Raw genomic sequence first — 21,669 nt, 5'->3', positions numbered from 1 at the left:
TAACAGCACAATTTGTAATAGCCAAAACCTGGAAGCAGCCCAGGTGTCCAATAACAGATGAGTGACTGAGAAGTTGTGGTCTATATACACAATGGAATACTACTCAGCTATGAAAAATGGTGACTTCACCGTTTTCAGCTGATCTTGGATGGACCTTGAAAAATTCATGTTAAGTGACATAAGTTAGAAACAGAAGGATTAATATGAGATGATCTCACTCTCAGGCAGAGGTTGAAAAACAAGATCAGAAGAGAAAACACAAGTAGAACCTGAACTGGAATTGGCATGTTGCACCAAAGTAAAAGACTCTGGGGTGGGTGTGGGGGAGAGAATACAGGTCCAAGAAGGATGACAGTGGACCTAGCGGGGGTTGCATTGTTATATGGAAAACTGGGAAATGTTATGCATGTACAAACTACTGAACTTACTGTCGAATGTAAAACATTAATTCCCCAATAAAGAAATAAAAAAAAGAAACTGAAAGCTGTATGTTATAGCCAAAGTAACTTCAATAAATATTTTATAAGAACGCACAGTAGATTTTGAAGGCACGCATGAAGGAATTTTGAATTTATGCAAGTATTCCATTGGAATATGCAACTCCTTTCCTAGAGTTTTCTGGGGAGGAAGTCATATTCATTTGGTAGATAGTAGTTGTCATGTGAGTGCTAAAGAAAATACAGCTACAAAAAAGCAATCACATTACTTCACAGTAATTGTACACAGACACCAATTATGTGTACTTTTTCAGACTCACTCTGTGTTCAATTTGAATATCTAGTCTAAAACATGATTTTCTCCCTACATTCTTATAAAAATAATGGATTTTGATCTGAAATTTCCAAATTCAGTTGTTTGAACACGAAACCTCTTTTAACAAAGATTGCATAGTAATATGTGTTATGAAATCCTACTAGTTGAAAAATTGATCTCAATAAAAGTATTCTTTCAATTACTGAAAAGAAATCCACTTAGACATATAACCAAATGTTATTTAATATCTTAAAAAGTAACACAATCCAAAATGGATATTTCACACAACACTACATAAACAACAGGAACATAATAATTACCATATGGAGGGACTTTCAAATATAGACTTACAAAAATCCCTGTGCTTTTTTTCTTTTAAGTTATTATACTAAGCATGACAAGTAATCATCATTTACAATATGGTACACCGACACAATAAAAACCATGTTACAAATGTGCTGTTATAAATCAGTAACATTAGGGAAGACATTTCATGAACTGTAATTATTTCATATGAAATACTATACAATATAAACAGAACATCCATCTTGGATGACCTTTACAGCAACCAGAGACCGAGTAATTTAATTTTTTTTTCAGTGCAAACACATTTTATTCAAGGCAGTCTTGGCTGCAAAACTCCTTCCTAACATACAGTAAATCCCACTTGCACTTCGTAATTCATTTACCCTAATGAAATAGTCACATTCAGTCACTCAGAGAAAGATACCTGCAGAACGATCCCTTTAAATGCAATGTTGAAATTCAATTCTTTTCTAGAAAGTAGTATCTATGACAGTTACTCTAAGAGCCATAGTTTGTAGCTGTCAGTACTTACAAGAAAGTGACCCCAGGGCAGTTCTAGTCCTAACCCATCTTGTGTGCACACCACCAACACAGTATTTTGCTTTCCAATGTGGAAACAGTGGTGGTGGGTCAGGATCTGGGAGGGGACACGGAAAAGAGGGAGTATGGGAGGACCTCAGAGGAAAGGAAGGTGAAGAGCTGGTGAGGGTGTACATTGTGATTAATTTCCTGTAACTACAGAGGATTACTACTGAAGGAGACCTTAGATCTCAGTACCTCTTTTTAGTGGGAGCATGGCAGAGGGGGTGCCAAGGTCAGCTTCAGGACAGGGAGGTGGACAGCTGGGTATGGACCAGCGAAGCTTCTAGAGCTTTCCATCTGCTCCCATGGTCACTGCTGCCTCACTGAGAAGCCCCCAAACCTTTTCCTTGGCAGGGTGTGTGCTGTGTGTGTTCATATTTGAAACTGATAGTGAGCAATTAGAGCTCCAGAACTGATAATAGACAGCAACAAGTATTGGTCCCCCTTGAGCCTTGTAGAATTCTGAGCCTTGCAAATCAGCACTTCTAAGTCTCAGAATGACTGTAATAATACAGTTCTGTGTGTTCGTGGAGCAACAACTGGGAACTCTCTCTGTGGGCTGCTACTGCAAAAGACAGAGATGAACTCAACCAGGGAGGTGCCCACTTCTACAAACACACCAGGAAATTTCACAAAAAAATTATGTGTATGTATGTATGTGTGTGTACATATATATATATATATATATATATATATATATATATATATATATATATACACACACACACACACACACACATATATATATTATGAAATGCCTCCCAAGTAAAAATCAATGGGAAAAAAATATTGGCTGGATCCTTAATACTGTTAAACCTTCGGGGAGAGCAATGGCATGACAGCTGATTCTTTTACCTTACTTGGCAAAGATCAGGAAGTCCTCTTTCCCACTACCTATTTTATTCACCTATGGTGAAATAATGTCTTCATGGCTTTTGCATTCAGTCTCTCCTGCATTATGGCTTCCCTAGCCCTAAACACGTGCAGGAGAGGCACTCACACAACAGGAGTGCTGGATGCCTTGGCAATGGACAGGTATGTGGGAGAGTGGGGTGGGGAAGGAAAGGATCACTTCTGCAGAGGGTCACTGTCACCTGACAGCATGCAATCAACTGGCTCTGTGACTGACCTGTGGTAATGGAAAAGGGGCCCTGTCAAGGGTCTTCCATTTTCCTACTTTGAGATAGCACTTTGAACTGGATTAGCTCCCTGGGAAATCCAGATTCTTCCCAGTAGGGTTCAATATGTGGTACTGATTTTTTCTCATTCTAAAGAGCACTGTGAAGAGTACTTGAGAAAAGTCTGTTATGAAAATGTCTGCTTCAGCACCTTCCACTGCCAGGAGGAGGCATGTTCCTAAAAGATGGTGTTTGAGCACAGGAAAGATAGCCCAAATATGAAACTGTAAACAAGGGTGTCTAGATTAACCTCAGCTGGCCATGGCCTGCCAGTGGGTTTGTTCATTTTCCACTTTGTTAGGGAATTCCAGTAAGGACTGCAGGATTCCAAACACCCTGAACTTTTTGAATAAAAATGGACAAAGGTGTCAAGATGCATTTGTCTTCATTGACTTTATTAGCACACATCATAAAAACGTGAAATCGCATTGTATTTTGTGATTTCCCATGATGGCCTATCAAACAGATCAAGAACAGATCAGTGATAGCTGCCACTGCGTTTCTGGGTAATCTTAAATCACTCCTTCTGTTGATTCATTTCAAGTATGAAGATTACAAATAGAACTTGCTTGGTTAATTGTGAATCTGAAGGCTTTGGAAGCACTTTGAGATCCCCAACATGAACTTGCAAAGTCATTATCAGTTGGCTGGATTTTAATCAAGCCCCTGATACAGTCCATGTTATAAATGGTGAGACTCTTTAACAAAACAAAAATATCACTACTGTACTGTGAGCAATAGGCCTATTGTTTAAGTCAAAATTTTATTTTCAAGTACATTTGGAGGTGACCAGTGGTCTATCCTGGGTTGTACCAACCAGAAGAAAGGAACAATGCTTCCATTAATGGGCAGGCTTGGTATTTTTATTCTCCCAAAGGTAACTGCAATATAACTGAAATTTACATTTCAGAACTGTTGGTTTGGGCGATGAGACAGGGAGGTTTGGGAACAGCTGGTGTTCAGATCACAGCTCTTCCAGATTAACTTTCAATTTCTGCTTCCTGAATTTGAGCTTCCCAACATCAGAGAAGCAGTAATTTATTATTTTTAGCCAGTGAGTTCCCTTTTAGCTTTTATTTGTTTTCTCTATTTGATAGCAGCCCCCCCTTTTCATATGCTCATTAAGGCCCCCTGAGATGTGCAGAAAAGACATAAAATGAAACACAAGTGATTTAGCAGAAGTTGGGAGTACAGAGCACAGCTCTTTACACTCAAATAAAGCTCGGGCTAGAGATGATGGCTAGAGAAAACCCAAAGTGCTTCAAGACTGACAGTCTAGAGTTCTCATGTTTTCTGTTACTGAAAACCTAGAATTCCAATCAAATATGTAGAAGAATAAATTGCTGGCTAAATTATGTTTACCAATGGGCTTTTTGCCAAAAAGAACCTTTAGCAGGAATGGTGGGGGAAGGAGCATGGTGGTGGAGAGAGGAAACCTAAACCTCCTTTCATTCCTAACAAAATCAAGTGTGCTTTTGTGCGGGTGAGGAGGGACAGTTTACACCGGAAAATAGAAGAATGCTGTAAAAGAATACAACGGGATGAAAAAGGCAGGACTTCACACACACACACACACACACACACACACACACACACACACGGAATGCCATGGTCTCATGCTTAAGCACGTTTCCCACTTTGCTTTTTCTGAGCCACACACTTTAACGCACTGCCATCGCTTCACCCAATTTATGGAGGTAGTTATATGCAAAAATAAAAATTACCATAAAGTAATATGCTGCATCATAATAATACATAAGTGTGCAAAATGCCGACAGATGGGGTTGACCCTTTCAAGTTGAATGCTCCTGAGAGATTCAACCAATTCAGTTTTGTAAACCTTTCTGCAGATAAACCCTAAGACTAGATAAGCAGCCGGGTGACACAAAGTTATCACTTCTTCAGAGAAGGATACTGGGGAAGCTGGAAGTGGATCTGTGTCTGGTCACTGAGACCCTCACCACAGATCATCCTTTGTGACATCTGTCACCTGCTTCTGGTCACCACTGCTCCTCCCCCCAATTAAGAATCACAAGGAGATTCAGCTGTGATATTCATGGAGTGTTACTTCTACATGAATGGCTGCTGGTCAAAAGGAGCTGTTTTTTCTTTTCCTTTTTTTTTTTAATTTTTAAATCATGTACTCCATTGCCTAAGGCAAAAAGTGTACACATCTTATTTGAGAAATGTCTGCTGTAAACCTATCACTTTGGAAATATGGATAAAGTCATATTTTAAAGCTTCTCTTAAAGGTATGCTTTCCTGTTCATATAGCATTTGATTATTGTCATGGCTACTTTTGGAGGATCAACTAGAGGCTGATGGATTGTTTCAATGGCCTATTATTTATGAACTGATAGTATGAGAAACATCTGAGAGCAGGTTTTGGGGGAAATGAATTCAGAAGAATTTAGAGACCAGATAGTATACAGACTATGTATACAGCCTTATCAGATGCATTGCCCTTCCTTCTGGACAGACTGATGCAATGAGACAAACTGCATTTCTAAAAAAAAAAAAAAAAAAAAAAAAAAAAATCAAGGCATGCCTTGGAGGAAATAAGACACGAGACAGAAAGCCAAATGACCTAAGCATTTTAGTGGTGTAGAGTTTATCAAGAATGTGCTTAAACTTCATTATAAGCACAAGTAAGGAATCTATACTAAACTTGATGCTCACAGTTTGACCCAATGCAATTTCCAAATCTGAAAAAGTATGGGGGATGGGGAGTTACTGGATATTTCAAAAAATTAGCTTACAACTATGCTTATAACTGCATTCCTTGAGCAGATTGCTGGCAATCAAACCTACTACTGAAGCAGAAGTGGTTTACTAACTTTATGCCAGTGACTGAACTCTAAGGTAAAAATATTTTAGACTTATTTTTGGATATGTATTTTATGGTATATGACTCCAGGCATTAGATGGTACAAAACTAAATAAACTTTACATTGATTGTTTCCTTGGGTCAGATGTATCCCTTCTGCAGATTATTTTTTTTCCCATTTTTTTTTATAGATTTATCCCACTGTTCTAATAAAATGAAAACACAGGAACTCTGAAATATCACTTTTACATAAGGTTGAAGCTTGATGGTTTGCAATTCTTTATACTGCTGAGGGACTTTATATTCAACATGGCATCAAAAACCAAGGCAAAATGTTAATAAATCATTCTGAAATATGATGGCCTAATCGCTATACATCCACCTAAAAATGCCTCCTGAAATTGGTTACAAAGCATCTGTAAACATCACTCTGGCATAGTTCACGTCTGCATAAAGCTGTTACTTTGATAAATTTTAGGGGAGTACAAGTTAGGGTTCTACCACACTTGTAGAATGAGCACATTCTGTTGTTAATTACATGGGCACATGTATATTTCTAATCAAAAATCATTTAAAAATTTTCTCTATAGTTATCTTCTCAGGAATAAAAGGCCCGAAGTTCAACTCCCAAAATTTGCTCTTTCCTAGATCCACTAAAAATTATTTTCCATAGCCTAATTTAGGCATTCTATTTAAAACTACATAAAATAGATTTATGTTCTTCCATTAGAAAGAATAACATCCTCGGGCCATACTCTTCATTTGTATCACAAAAAACATTTTGCTTTTAAACAAACTAATTATTGTGTTTATTATAGGAAGATAGGATCATCCTGCGTTTTATAAGGAGGAAATGATTTTCCTTCAATATTTGATTCACACCTTTTACAAGTCTATATTACCTCTCCACTTAGTGCTATACCTGGCCAGGCTGGGCGGTTTCTCTTCCTTTGTTCACTTCAGACTCAAAGGCCTATATTCCTGTTGATGAATATGGAAGGTGGAAGAAAAAAAAAAATCAGACAAGCATCTTTGACACTCAAAAGCAAAAATCCTGAAAACCAACACTCCCAGTTCTACGGATCACGACCCCTTTCTGACACTTCCTGTGAGCTCCTACAAAAACTGGGTCATGAAAAACTCACAGTGAAAAATGACTGGTGCCTAAATAATTCACACATAAAGGGCCAGGGTCCCTTCTAGTTTGGCATTGATTTCCTTCAATGTGGACCCTTGACTTTGACATTTTGTGGTGGCTTTTTTTTTTTTTTTTTTGGTCTGGTTTTGGAAGTGTCAAGGATCAGTTCTGTGGCATCTTTTTGACCACAGACTGGGAGCAACACACATCTGTGGCATTTTTAGAATGGAAATGGCAACCTCATGACATTGAAAATGCATCTTACACTGACAGTGTCTCGACTTCCCTATGTGTGCTCAGTTACAGTTAGTGAAGCAAAAGTATACACATCACCCTACTGCTATTCTGTTGCTACAGAGCCATAAATGTGAAAAGCAATACTCTGAAATAAAGATTTCTGGGTTTTTTTTGTGGATTTTTTCTTTTCTTTTTTTTTTTTTTCTTTTTCTTTTTTGCTCTAGCCTACTTAGCAGCACAGCTTAAGTAAACACAAAAACTGTGGTTGAGATGCTTGTCTTTCCAAAGATGTAAACATCAGTCCCAGGGTCGTAAACTTGGCTGTTATCGCATGAGACAGGAGATCTGAGGCAGAATGACGATCACACGCTAGTAACAGAAGCTTGCAAGCAGTTGGAAGGTTTCTGTAATTTCTCAGCTTCACTGGTTGGGGGGTCAGTGTTTGCTCGGAAGTTGAAGGCTGGGCCAGCTCCGCCGTGGGCCGGACTCAGGGTAGGGTTCTGACGGCGGTTACTTTCAACGATGCTTGACGTGTTAGAAGCCAGGCTCTCCCGAGTGCTAAAAAGAGAAAAAAGGGGGTTTGTTTTGTTGTGTCATGAATGTAAATAATTATAGATGGAGCCCCAGAGGAAGAGCAAATGATGGACCTAATGGATTTCCCCTGCTGATTCATAATGTCACAAGTATATACTACCTCAAACTGATCGTTCACATATGTTCTTTTGACATGGGGCTCCTGAAGCTATCACAAGACATGCTAGAACCAACAGTGAACTGAATCAAAGAGTTTTTAGTGCTAAATGCATTTAGAATTCCCTTTATAAAGAAGTTACTTCAAAATGTGCTATCTATCACATTAATTTTTTTGAAAGGACACACACACACAATTTTAGGCTGGAAATTCTTTGGTCTTGCTGTTCCTAAATAAACTCAATAACTCTACCCAATGATTCTATTCTCTCTTGATTAGTAAGTGGACTTCAGGAATGCCACTAGCTAACATGCTTCATGAGTTAGACTATAATTCCTCATAACATGTCATGTTTCTGATTTTAACACCATAGTTTTGATACATTACATTACCAGAGAGGGAATCAAGAGGGGTTCTCTATTTGTGAAGTTTACATTTATCTTTCCTCCCTCTCCCCTTGGTTTCGTAGAAGTATTTTATTATTTATTTATTTATTGTGCCTCCAGGGTTATCACGGGGGCTCAGTGCCAGCACTATGAATCCACTGCTCCTGGTAGCCACATTTTTTGACATTATTGTTTTGTTGTTGCTGCTGTTGTTGTTGAATATGACAGAGAGAAATTGAGAGAGGAGGGGAAGCCAGAAAGTGGCAGAGAAAGATAGACACCTGTAGACCTGCTTCATTGCTTGTGAAGCGATCCACCGCAGGTGGGGAGCTGGGGGCTTGAACTGGGATCCCTGTGCTGGTCCTTGTTCTTTGCACTATATGCCCCTAAAACGGTGTGCTACTGCCCAGTACTGAAGTATTTTTTTAATTATATTTATTTTTCCCTTTTGTTGTACTTGTCCTTTTTTTTAATTGTTGCTGTAGTTGTTGTTGTTATTGATGTTGTCGTTGGATAGGATAGAGAGAAATGGAGAGAGGAGGGGAAGACAGAGAGGGGGAGAGAAAGATAGACACCTGCAGACCTGCTCCACCACCCGTGAAGTGACTCCCCTGCAGGTGGGGAGCCAGGGTCTTAAACCCGGATCCTTATGCAGGTCCTTGTGTTTTGCACCACATGCGCTTAACCCGCTGTGCTACCACCTGACTCCCTGAAGTATTTTATTTTTAAATAGACTGGTAAGAATTTTGGAAATAGTATAGTGGTTACACTAATATAATGGCAAAAAACTTTCATTGTTCAGGTTCCAACGTCCCAGGTTCAATCCCTCACACTACTGTAAACCAGAACTGTGCAGTGCTTTGGTAAAAAAGAAAAAATAAACTGATAAAATGAAGATAATTTTTAAAGCTTTAATAATTCAATCTTTCTTTTAATTTTTCTTAATATATGTTTTTGCTCCAAGAGATTCAGGGAGTTTCACATTTCAAATGTGTAGGGTAATAGCAGAATGAAGATTACATGGTCTGACTCATGGGAACTGAATGAGTTTTGTGTTCAAAGTCTTCAAAACAGTAATGAGAAACTTACCACCTTTTAAAGAGATTGGAGAAACTACCGTGGTGCTCAAAACATCCATTCTACTGGGTAAACTCAAGATGTATCAAATAATCTGTAGGAGTTAGTTCTCATAACTCTTGCTGAAACTAGACAGTAAGTCAAATTCTACCGTGGACATCTTCATTGCCTCTCTCTCTCTCTTTCATTCCCATTTAAAACTGAGAGCAATTTCATCTGAATCCTTGACTGTGGTAGTCTTTCCTAACCCATTATCTGAGGAAGATCCATTGTGGCTTTGAGTTGCTTCTGATCAGGAAGCCATGAGTTAATAGTTTAAATAGAAGTTTATTGACTATGAAAAAGGGTCTTTCTAGAAGGTTGAGGGTACCTTGGGTAGGGCCAGTGCATTTCTAGAAACCTCTCAAGTTCTTAAACTATGCTTTTCATGAATCTGGACAAACCTAGAGAATCCTCCAAAACATGTCATCACAGCTAGAAGAGAAGGTGCTAGACTTACTGACTCACTTGCCTGCTACCTTCCCTAAGGAGAGTCATGCAGTGGGTTGCTTGCACTACAACTGATGCAGGTTGTTGTAAGGAAAAAGGGCAATAAGCAGGAAGCACCCCCAAGATGTCAGGACATTTCTCCAGTGTCATTCTTCATTATGATTGGCATGTTCTTCTTTTTCTTTTAACCATAAGTGACTTCTCATCTCTGAAATGGGAAGTTATATAATTTGCCTCCTCAGAGATTCAGACTGTGAGACAGAAAGCTGCAACAATGAAGAGTCTGTACACTACAAAGTTAGATAAAATTATTTGTTATATCTAACAAAGTGAGTATCTAGCTACTGTGAGAATCTATATATGATAAATGGCTCTATTCTATAGGAAAATGCATTTTAAGAGCCAAAGGATCTACTTTTATTTGTGAACCTTTAAAAAATTATTTTAACCAGAGTACTGCTCAGCTCTGGTTTATGGTGGTGCATCTGAGACTCTACGAACTGTGGGTATGAAAAGCTGTTGCATACATGCTATCTATGCTATCTCTTCAGTCCCAGGAGCTGCTTTTGAGACAGACTTAATATTTATCCACCACCCGTGTGCTACCAGGTACAGCAAATGCGTAAATCGGTTGAAGCCAGCGCTGTTTGTGCTCTCCATGCTTCTGACCTTTTATTACATCAAACAGAGGAACAGTGCATTTGTTTGCTTGTTTCTTTGTTTCTAGTAATAGTGTTAAGTGTACACAATACTGCAGTTTCTCCAAAGATTATGCCTCATTATAGCTGTAACAATGAGTATTGGATATGACATTCATATGGAAGACCTTGTGTAAATTAAGAATAATAATAAAAAAAAATCAGTGGAGATGGAGGACTCAGCAGGTAGAGGTCATGCCTTACCATCTACCAGGTCCTGGAAGTTCAAGTCCTGGCACCACAAGACAGCAGCATGGACAGCATAAAATGAGCTCCATGAGTGGTGGGGCAGCATCTCTTCTGCCACACTCTCTTCCTGTCTCCCTCTATTTCTGAAAACATGAACTAAGAATTGGGCTTGGGAATCATTTTGGAGATGCCACACATGCACAAGACTGGGCTTATTCTTCAGAGTTGCATAAATATAGTTAATGCGACATCAAGAGTAAAAAATATTCCTCAAATTTAAAGTTCTGATTTTTTTAAGAGTGCTAATAAAGTGCAATTTTAAAAATGGGCAAAAGAAAAAAATCTGGGCAAAAGGAAGGGGGTGGGGTGGAGTCAGCTCAGCTTATGGTGATGGATGGAAAGTTGACCTTGGGTGTTGATCTGATGCTGGGTAGGCATATACATCTTGGATTGTATAAATCTGCCTGCCTGGAACTCTGAGGATGTTCTAAACCAGTATTACCCCCATTAAAATTTATTTTTTTAAAATGTAAGAATTTCTAGGGGGCTGGGCGATGGCATACCCAGTTAAGCACACATAGTACTAAAAGCAAAGGACCTGTGCAAGGATCCAGGATCCAGCCCCCTCTCCCCATCTGCAGGGGATCTGCTTCACAAGTGGTGAAGCAGGTCTGCAGGTGTCTATCTTTCTCTCTCCTTCCCTATCTTCCCCTCTGCTTTCAATTTCTTTCTGTTCTATCCAATACACTGGGAAAAATGGCTGTCAGGAGCAGTGGATTCATAGTGCCAGCACTGAATACCAGCAAAAACCATGGAGGAACAACAACAACAAAAATTCTAGATCTTTCCAGGCTGAAGAAGTGAATCGGGAGGCTCAGCTGTTTGTTCCTCAGTGGGCCCGTGCTACCCCTGACCCCTTGCTCTGCCAGTCAGTCAATGCTCAGGACTGATGCTGTGATCAACCAGTTTGATGCCTCAGATTTGGAATCATGGGGTTTTCATGTCAAGATTTAGAAATTCTCATTTTTAATAATAGATCTCAGAGTATGAGTTCCAGTATCTACTGGATGGTGATGATTATTTATTTATTTTGTTGCTGTTTGCTTCCAGCTTTTGCTTGTCTCCCTCTGCCCCACCACCGCCTTCTCAAATCCTTATTTCCAGTAAAAGGAGCTGAAGAATTTTGAAAATGTGGTTGAGCTGCAGTGAAACTTGAGTATGAGGAGGATCGCACTTTTCTGAGTCTTTTCTTATTGCTGAATGTTAGTTGCTCACAGAATGACTTAAGCTTTGAAGAAATGGCTCACTTAAAAATTCTGTCTTACAGCAATAGAGAGGTATCAGTCAGTGCTACTGTGTTAAAAGACTCCTCATACTAGAAAAGTCAAGATGCTCTGCAACTCAAACGGTTGTTTGTGGACCATCCTCATGCAACAGAAAGTTAACTTTGTGAAGTTATTGAGATGTACAGAAAATACAGTACTGGCCAAAGAAGCTTCTCCACTCAGCCCTGAGACTCTTTGGTGAAATAGCAGTGGAACTTTGGTGGTGGGTGTAGTAAGTCACACACACATAGGTGTGTAGGCTTTATACTAAAACCTTCTAATATTGTAAACTGGAGATATAGCAAAATTGTTATGCAAAAGGATTTCATGCCTAAGGCTCTAATGTTCCAGGTTTAATTCCCAGAACCCTCCATAAGCCAGAGTTGAGCAGTAGTCTGGTCTTTCTTTCTCTTTCTCTCTGGATCTCTCTCACTATAATAAATAAAATATTTAAAAAAACTTTTAATAATGTAAACCAATGTTAAATCAACTTATAAAGCAAAATAAATAAGACTAGAAAATAAGTGCATCACTTAGTTCTAACCAAGAGACATTAAATATGACAGGGGTAATTATTGGGAATTGTTCTGTAGATTCTGTAACTGCATGAAATATATGGGTGGCCTGTGTATTCTGAAAGAGAAAACGCTGCTCAGTAATAGTGGATAAGCCCATAGCTAATGTGTGAGGGTTGTCTCCTTAAGAAAAACCTTTTCTGAGGCCAGGTAGTGGAACATCCAGTTGCGTGCACACATTATAGTGTATGACAACTTGGGTTCAAGCCCTTGGTCCCCAAATGCAGGGAGAAAGCTTCACAGTTGGTGAAACAAGTATTGCAGGTGTCTCTCTTTATCCCTATTTATCTCCCCTTCCTTCTCAACTTCTCTCTGTCCTATTACATGTAGTAAAAAAAAAAAAAGAAGAAGAAGAAAAAGAAAAAGGAAAAAATGACTGCCAGAACTAGTGGATTTAATAACCCTGGTAGAAAAACAAAACAAAACAACATCAAGAAGAAAAACCTTTACTTTATAACAAAGCATTTCACTCTGGACCATTACTCTTTTTAAAACATTATCATAGAAATGTAAATAAATGCACTTTAAGAAATCATTCCATTCATAAATTCTGTATTGTAGACCTACAATTTTGAGATAATGAAATATATTCTGTGGAGAGACTGGTTCAATGATTTCATGAACATTTCATGAATGAAAAATACCCAGAATTATGCAGTGGTAGCCTTTTGAGTTAGAATTCATCAAACTACTAATGTATATCTCTGGAGTCTCACAGCTTTCCCTTGGTGCAGGTCCAGGGGCTAAGGAGGCAATGAGAAGGGTTGGAAACTGTTGTGCAAAAAGCATGAGCCAGTGAGAACCTATATAATAAGAGAGAGAAGAGCATAAAGGCATGGGTAAATAAACCATAGATGACCAGAGAAATGGCTTTCACTTTCTTCCACAAATCACAGACCTTCAATTATGCTTATCTGGTACCGACAGCTAGGAACTCAGAAGGAAAAAAGAGCAGAGGGAAACAGTTTAAAAAATGGATTATATGAAACAACTGGTCAATCAATGAAGATTTGATTTGGGATAGAAGAATATTCAGCAAAGAATGATTTCTTAGAGAAGTCATAATAGGTCAGTAGATTTCAGATTGAGTCCATGAAATATTCCCTGAGGACTCTTAGATGGTCCTCTAAAGATGGGCAAAGGAGATGTGGGGCTCTTGGTTTTCTACCCACTATAAACCGAATGCCATTTTGATAGTCTTTTAGATACTGGAATTCCAGAATCATTAATTTGCATAATAGCCATTGCAATAGTGATGCTAATAATAATCATGGAGAATTACTCCTTTAAGAAATCACAAAGACCTAGTGTTAAAACAATAGATTAATGATTCCCAGTTCCAATTTGGGTTGACCTGTCCCAAAATTATCCAGACATAAGAGTGAAATGATCATAAAAGAAAGAACTCATTCATTCATTAATCCTTAATAATAAAAATCACTATAGAAAATACATGATCACATCTGGATAGTTCTTAAATTTATAAATATGGTCCAATCATGGGAATCACAGCTAGTGAGAAGGGTTCATCTTGCAACAGTATTTCTGCATCTCAGAGTCACCAATCTGGAGTAGAATGTGGGAGAATTAGGTCCCAAGTTGCTGTGTGAGGAGAAAGAAGAATTAAGGAGAGAAAAAGGAAGCTGCAGTGACTCGCCTTTGCTTTCTTAACCCTTGATCTGCTTCACTGCCTTGGACATAAGCTTAGAGTCTTACATACTCATAACTGCAAACCTTTTGAGGAGTTACCAGTGTTCAGTGACAAAAAGAGACTAGAATTAGTGCCTACTTGGGTTGCATTCATTCTGCAGAGAGAGAAAGAGAAGAGCTGGCATTTCCTTTGACCTATCTATGGGGAGGACAGGGTTCCCATTTCTCTATGGGTATATGAGTGGTGAAATAAAGGTACCTGAATAGGGAATAGGACAGGATGCACAGAAAATGGAGATTAAAATGGCCACACATGGACCATGAGAGCTCGCCTAGTAAAGCACAAAGTGTGCTGTGCACAGAGCCTTGGTGTAAGCCCCAACATCATCCCATGGGAGGACTATAGATGGTGGCACCAAGAGAGTTTCAAGCATGGAGGAGTAATGTTGTGCTATCTCACTTCTGTCTCTTTTTCTTGCCTCTCTTTCTCAGAAAAATAATGAACAAAAATTGTGGCTAGGGGCCACTCAGTGATATTCCACATAAAACTAGTCACAAACTTCTAGATCTGCTGGAAAGTTATTGTCAGCTGCTACTATTTTCTCACCAGGACAGAGTCAATCAATTTAAACCCAAGCCCTACCCAAGCCCTGCCACTGACTATTCAAAGCAATCAGTACTTTGAGAGGACTAGAATACCTCCCCCTCCTTTAATGGCATGCTGGCAATATAAACGCAGAAGAAAAAAAATACTGGGAACTGTTGATCTTAGATTGGATTGATGCACATTTGAGGGAAGGAGCCAACCCACCAGTCCAGATTGGTGATCTCTACAGCTGCAGAAACATTTTTTTTTCAATTCCTGGAAAAAAAAAAAGCCAGAAACAGGTGGTTAACATGACAGCTCACTCATTTTTTTTTTTTTCACCCACATCCACAAAAAGTGAAACTGAAATGTATTCTGTGTTGGAGTTACTTGAATAAAGCCCCAGGCCCCAGTGGATGAATGTGTGAGAGACGGATCTCCCTACCGTGGGGAGTTGAATCCACTGTCCACAGTGATACTACTGCTGTCCATGCTGTCCAGCCGTGCTGAATGGGTGGCCCTCTGGTGGCTGCTATTCTCACTTTCTTTGGGGGCAAGGAGGGTAAGATTCTTCTCAAATTTCCGCTGCAAGTCTCTTTCTTTCTCTCTCTCCAGGAGCCACTGCATGGTACCCACATCCTCTCGGTTCTTTTCCTCTTCTGCATTCTTGTTGGCACCTTCCTCAGAGTCGTCGTCATCAGAAACATTGTAATAGTCAAAGGAGGCCTCCTGGTTGCCCCCTGACTCCTGCTGGCGCTGGGACACAGGCACAGCCGAGGCCCCAGAACTCCCCATAGAAGCTTCCAGATTTTCACATCTTCCCGGAAGCCCTTCAACAGGGGTCTTGGGATGAGGCTTCAGGAGAGACAGGCCAGACTTGTGGTAGCTGTTTACAGACAAGGTGCTGTGTAAGGGCTTGAACAAGGTGTCTTTGCTGAATATCTCTTTCCTCTTGTCCAAGTTGCTGGACTCTGCACCGTGGTGCTGCACCAGGCGGCCATTGGCCAGCCCTTCAGCTGCAGTGCCTGAAGTGATGGGTCCCCCACCTGGCCCTTTGGGGGATTCTTCCTTGTGTCCTCCAGGCTCCCGGGAAGGATGTGGGGTCTGCCTCTCAGACAAAGGCAGCTTCTTTGTCCCTTCCGACAGGGTCAATGTGTCATGATCGTCTTTATTCTTAGGCGAGGGCGCCGTAAGCACCGTCTCGCTGGAGGTGTTGCACTGGAAATAGTCATCCGTTGCCGTTTTGGTGGGACAGGAGTTGAGTTCACCATAGGAGAGCAAACCCTCAGGGGGCTTGCCTGGCTCCAAAAGACTACACGCACTGGAAGGTTCCTTGCTGCCACTGACGATTTCTGGGATACATACTTCTTTGTAGCCAGTGGGTGAAATGTGGGTCCTGGGGTGACCCACAGTCTGCACAGGCCTTAAGGTACTGTCATCAATGTAGGACTGGCTGGGGGTCTGGTCATCCTGGCTACAGCCTTCAGCCAGGTCTTCAGGGGTCCCAAGGGAAGAAGCACCCAGAGGGCCTTTGGAGTTATCCATTGACCTGGACCGCTCCTTGGCTTTGTTGGACCTCTCATTCCTGGACCTCCGGTCCTGGGTATGGCTGTGGCTTCGGTGGACTTTGGAGTGGGAGCTGCCCCGGGAAGGTTCGGGAAAAGGCATCTCAGTCCTCCTTTTGGCCAGTTCTCCAGACACATCCCATTCTGGGGTCATGGGGAAATGAGATTCGATCACATTGGTGTTGCTGTGCATGATGAAATTATCTCCTTTGTGTTCAATGATGAAACAGCCCTCCCTGGGGGCTCTGGTGATGGGATCACAGAAGTCATAGTCCCTTTCACCTGGGATATCCAGATGAGAACCATCGGAAGGGTCCCCTTTTGACACCCGTGTTTTGCTGTGTGACCGAGACTTCCCATGGGACTTCCGATGAGTCCTGCTCTTTTTACTCCTTCCGCTGTGATGGGCTGAAGACCCAGCTTTGCTCCGGTGTGCTTTCTCCTCCTCTAGTTTCTTCATGAGCGCTGTATGCCTCATGACATTTTCCACGGTCAAGTCCGGGTTAATCCGTCGAATGATTTCCATCTCCACTTCCCGGGGGATTGTCGTGGGCGTGTCCTCATCTCGCAGGGGCCACTCTTCGGGTGGGAACTGGGCTGAGAAGTTAGCTAGCTGTTTGGTTTTGTCTTTTTTGAAACTTAGGCGGAATAACTTAAGCCCAAATTTTTTGGACTGTTTTTCAGTGTCTTTCGGTTTGGAAAGGGTTTCTGTCTTATAGGAAAAGTTGACAGTACTTTTGCTCTTCTCCGTGGGTGGCACCTGACAGAGGGAAGGAGGGCAGTAGGGGTCTCTGGGGTCCTTGGCAGACTTCCTCTGCAGAGTGGATGCATGCATGCTGTGCATGTCTTCTCTGCAGCAGTGGCAAGAGTCGCAGTGGTTTCTGGGTAATGTCCTTTCCCTGATGCAGCCTGAGGCAGACGGCGTGACAGTTCCAGGTTGTGGGGAGGTACACTGAGACCTGTCAGGTATCCTCTCATCCAAGTGGTACCATTTACTGTTAGTTCTTATGAGGGACGGTGTTATGAAGTACGTTTGCGGGGTCACAATGAAGTAGCCGTCTGGGGTTGGGTAGATTTTCCTCTCCCTTACCAGTGTGTTCAGGGTGTGCCGGAGAATTTCTTGGCTTGGGGTGGGAACACCTACATGGAAGAAAGAAAAAAGAAAAGAGAGAGAGAGAGAAAAAGAGAAAAAAATTTACAGAATGAAGAGGAAGTTTGCCTTTTATACCTGAGTTTTCAGAGTTGGCAATGGGTTGAATATTTGTGAGCTCCACTTGCTGGCCAAGATTCTTATGTTCAATCATTACCTCCACCAGGGTGACAAGGGGTGAGGGGTTGTGATTTGGGAGCTGAATAGGTCTAGAGAAGGTCATGAGAGTGGCAGTCCTTGGTTTACCCATATAAGATGAAGAGACGAAAGCTCTTTCTCTCCAACATGTAAGGACAGCCATTTGCAAACCTGGAAGAGGGGTCTCACCAAACACCAGTCTACAGTTGCCTTAATCTTGAACTGTCCAGTCTTCAGATGTAAAAACAAAAATTTCTGGGGCCTATAAAATAGTTCATTTGAATAGTGCACTACTTTGCCATGTGCATGACCCAGGTTTGAACCTGCACCCCAACAAATGAAAGCAATTTTTGATGCTGTGAACTCTTTCTCAAAAAAGGAAGGAAAGGAAGAAAGAGAGAGAAAACAAGAGGGGGGGGAGGGGTAAAGGAAAGAATGGAAGAAATTCAGTTGCTAATATTTAATGATATCAGCCCAAACCAAAGTAGAATTTTATTAATTATCACATGGCAAGAAAACAGAAGTCATATCATGGACTAAAAGCTCAGACTCACAGGGACTCAGAGGTTACACAGGCTCTTATGGTAAATATGAATAGATATGGGCCCTAGGTCAGATGGATGGGGTTAACAGTCAGTGGTATTTATATACTTTCCTCATATTTGGGAGCTAGTCTCTTCCATAATTCGGCTTTCTAAGCCTATTCTCAACTCTTTCACCATCTTCCCAGACAATATTTTTAGTCCAACTATATCTTAGCTGCCAGGCTTAGGCAAAAACTACTAAGTCATGGACTACTTGGAACATATCTAAAATAGACTTCCTACCTTCTTCCAACACAAAGACCCCTAATTTCATCTGCTCTATTCCTACATTTGGGTTCCTGTTTATTAAAAAATTTGTCCAGCTTTCTATCTTACCAGTAGCCTTTCAGCCACCAAGCTGCAGACACTACTATGATACCATCTTGACTTCAATGGGCAGATGACCTCACCAATGTGTCCTGAAGCCTCACTTCTCCAGAGCCCTATCCCACTAGGGAAAGACAATGTGGTATGGATCAGGCTGCCAACATCCATGTCCAGCAGAGAAACAATTACCATCAAACCTTCCATCTGCTGTACCCCATAAAGAATTTTGGTCCATACTCCCAGAGGGTAAAGAATAGGGAAGCTTCCAATGGAGGGGATGAGACATAGAACTCTGGTAGTGGGAACTGTATGGAGTTGTACCCCTGTTATCTTACAATCTTGTTAATCATTATGAAATCTCCAATAAAAAATAAAAGTCAAGGGTGTTCGTTCAGTTATTGTGAAGCCCAAATCTCCCTCATAACTCTTATGTATATTAATTTACCTATAAAGTGGGAAGACAAAAAGCTAGGGAGAGATAAAAGGAATTCAGATGGAGTTAAAATGCTACTGTTGATGAAGTGGAGCTCCAAGAAACATTGGTGGGGTCATCTGCCCAGGGAGGTCCGGTTGGCATCATGTTAGCATCTGGAACCTGGTGGCTGAAAAAAGAGTTAACATATAAAGCCAAAATACTTTTTGACTAATCATGAACCTAAAGGCTGGAATATTGCAGATAAAGATTTGGAATCTCTGTTTTGAAGAGAAGCTAGTGGGCCTATTTTAGGTATATTCCAAAGGGCCCATGACTAGTTTTTTCCTGAGTCTGACCTCTGATATGCAGGTGGACCCCAGCCCACTAGGGAAAGAGAGAGCTCTCATCAAACTGAATACTAATTTTTCACATCAAGATTTTTTTTCCTGGGGCCTCACACCTGCAAAATCCCTCAACTGCTCCTGAATTTCTTCCTTCTTCCTTCTCCTTCTTTTTTTAGATAGTTGTTGAAAGACAGATATACAGGAAGGAGAGACACTATTGCACTTCTCCACAGCTCATGAAGCTGCCCTGCTGCATGGTTCCTGCATGTGGTGGCAGAGGGCTAGAACTCGAGTCCTCACACATGGATAAGTGTGAGATCTCTCATGTAAGCTATCTCCCAGTACTGGATCTTTTTATAAAAAGAGATAGCTAATTCATTGAAAACAAATCTAATATACTATAGATGTTATCCTCTACATTTGGAACTACTTTAAACACTCGTTTTTCTAAAGAATAGGTTTCGTTACTATGTTTAATTTTATAAGTTGTACAAATGGACAGTTTGACTTGATCACTGCTTATGATGAATCCTCCAATTATGAAACGATAGTCTTCAACTTCGAAACTGACCACAGCACTATTGAAATTCAATCATTTTTTCCCTCCTTCTTGGTGTTGGATGGAAGCACATCTGGTAGAATACACACATTACCATGCACAAAAGCCTGGATCCAAAGCTTTGGTTCCCACCTGTAGGAGGGAAGCTTCACAAGCAGTGGATCAGTGCTGAAGTTCTCTCTCTATCTCTCTGTCTCTCTTCTCCTCCCCCTCCCTCCCTCCCTCCCTCCATCCCTTTTCCTCTCTCTCTCCCTCCCTCCCTCCCTCCCTTTTCCTCTCTCTCTCTCCCTCCTTCCCTTCCCCCTCCCTCCCTCTATCTTTTTCATTAAAAAAAAGGAAATGTCTATTGAGAATGGCGAAGTCATCATGTACTCTAGCAATAGCCCTGGTGGCAAAAAGCCAAAGAGAACAAAAGGGAAATTATATATATATATATATATATATATATATATATATATATATATATATAGAGAGAGAGAGAGAGAGAGAGAGAGAGAGAGAAACAGAGAGAGAGACAGAGAGAGAGATGGGAAAAGAGGGGGACTGGGTGGTGGTAAACCTGGCTGAGTGCACGTTACAATGCACAAGGACCCAGGTTTGAGCCCCCGGTTCCCACCTGCAGGAGGAAAGAGTCATGAGTGGTGAAGCAGGGCTGCAGGTGTCTCTGTCTCTCTCCCTCTCTATCTTCCCCTTCCCTCTTGATTTCTGACTGTCTCTAGCTAATAAATAAAATTAATAGAAAAAATTTATGTTTAAAAGAGGGAAAAAGAAAAAAAAGAGAAAAGAAAAAGAGAAAAATTATCCTTCTTAGTATCTGAAGTGGCTTTACTGCTTTGTAGCCAGACAGTCCCCAATGACTACACTCACGGAAGCTCAGATGTCTGCCTGGTCAACAGGATTCCAGAAGAAAATCACAGTTATTACTATGTACAGCAACCAGTGCCATCTGCAAACCAGTGAATATTCACGCTTTGCATGTTTAAAGAGACAGATATATGAGGACAGGGGCTGGGAGAGAGCTCACTCAGTCGAGAGCAAGCCTTAACCATACATCAAATTTGAGACCCAGCACCACACAAGAGCACCATAGATGACACTGGGGTGTACCATGAATAGTGGAGCAGCGCTGCAGTTCCCCCCACCCCTAAAATAAAGAATAATAAAACTGATCCCAGGGGGTGGATGCTGCACATGTACAAGACCCTGGGTTCATTCTCAGACACCACGGTAAAAAAAAAAAGGAATGAAAACAAAAGCACAGATTATTCAGATGTAGTTCTCAAGGCTATAATGCATTTACTTTATTCTTGGAGCAGTCTTTTCCATTCCTGAGGACCAGACAGACCGACAGTGAAAATACTTATACAACTAAGTTGAATTACTTAGATTGGTAGGTTATCTACAATGAACAGAAGACACAAAACCTTGGTGATGGGTGTGTTGTGGAACTATACTTCTGCAATCTTATAAATCATTACTAAATCACTAATAAAAATATCCCAGCTCCATTATTGATAACTGATAATTCAGTAGGATTACTGAATTATGAAAAATTGACTATGAGAATTAGACTGTGAATTATGTTATAATTGATTACTGAATTATGCCTGCCACCTTTCTCAGTTCAGATGCTGATGTCTTAGACCCCATCACCTGACAATGTGACCATATATGGAGAGCCAGTCTCTAAAGAATTAAAGTTTACAAATACAAGTTAAAATAAGGTCATTAGGGTAGATGGCAAGCCAATATGCCTCCTGTCTTTTTAAGAATTAATTACACTTTTCCCTGGCAGTGTTAGAACTTGAGTGGTGTTCTGGTAAAAACCAACAAAAAAATTCAGTTAAAATTAATGAATTCTTACTTTTCTCTTTTAAAATTTATTTTACTTGAGAGAGAG

At 40.7% G+C, this 21,669-nt stretch overlaps 1 protein-coding gene across 5 annotated transcripts in view; it reads right to left on the bottom strand.

Annotated features, from left to right (window-relative positions):
• Window positions 1-2,389: 2,389 nt before the first annotated feature.
• The window catches only part of STOX2 (storkhead box 2), a 287,635-nt gene continuing 268,355 nt past the window's right edge, over window positions 2,390-21,669 (bottom strand). For all 5 annotated transcript variants that reach the window (XM_060184753.1, XM_060184745.1, XM_060184767.1 and 2 more), the window contains 2 exons: window positions 15,133-17,392; window positions 2,390-7,579 (listed from right to left, as the gene is read on the bottom strand). In XM_060184753.1, coding sequence (XP_060040736.1) covers window positions 7,384-7,579; window positions 15,133-17,392 — 2,456 coding nt within the window. In that variant the 3' untranslated portion in view covers window positions 2,390-7,383. The remainder of the gene's footprint in view (window positions 7,580-15,132; window positions 17,393-21,669) is intronic.

The sequence above is a fragment of the Erinaceus europaeus genome, chromosome 2 (assembly GCF_950295315.1).
Source record: "Erinaceus europaeus chromosome 2, mEriEur2.1, whole genome shotgun sequence".
NCBI classification, from domain to species: Eukaryota; Metazoa; Chordata; class Mammalia; order Eulipotyphla; family Erinaceidae; genus Erinaceus; species Erinaceus europaeus.
This window is presented reverse-complemented; position numbering and strand designations above follow the sequence as displayed.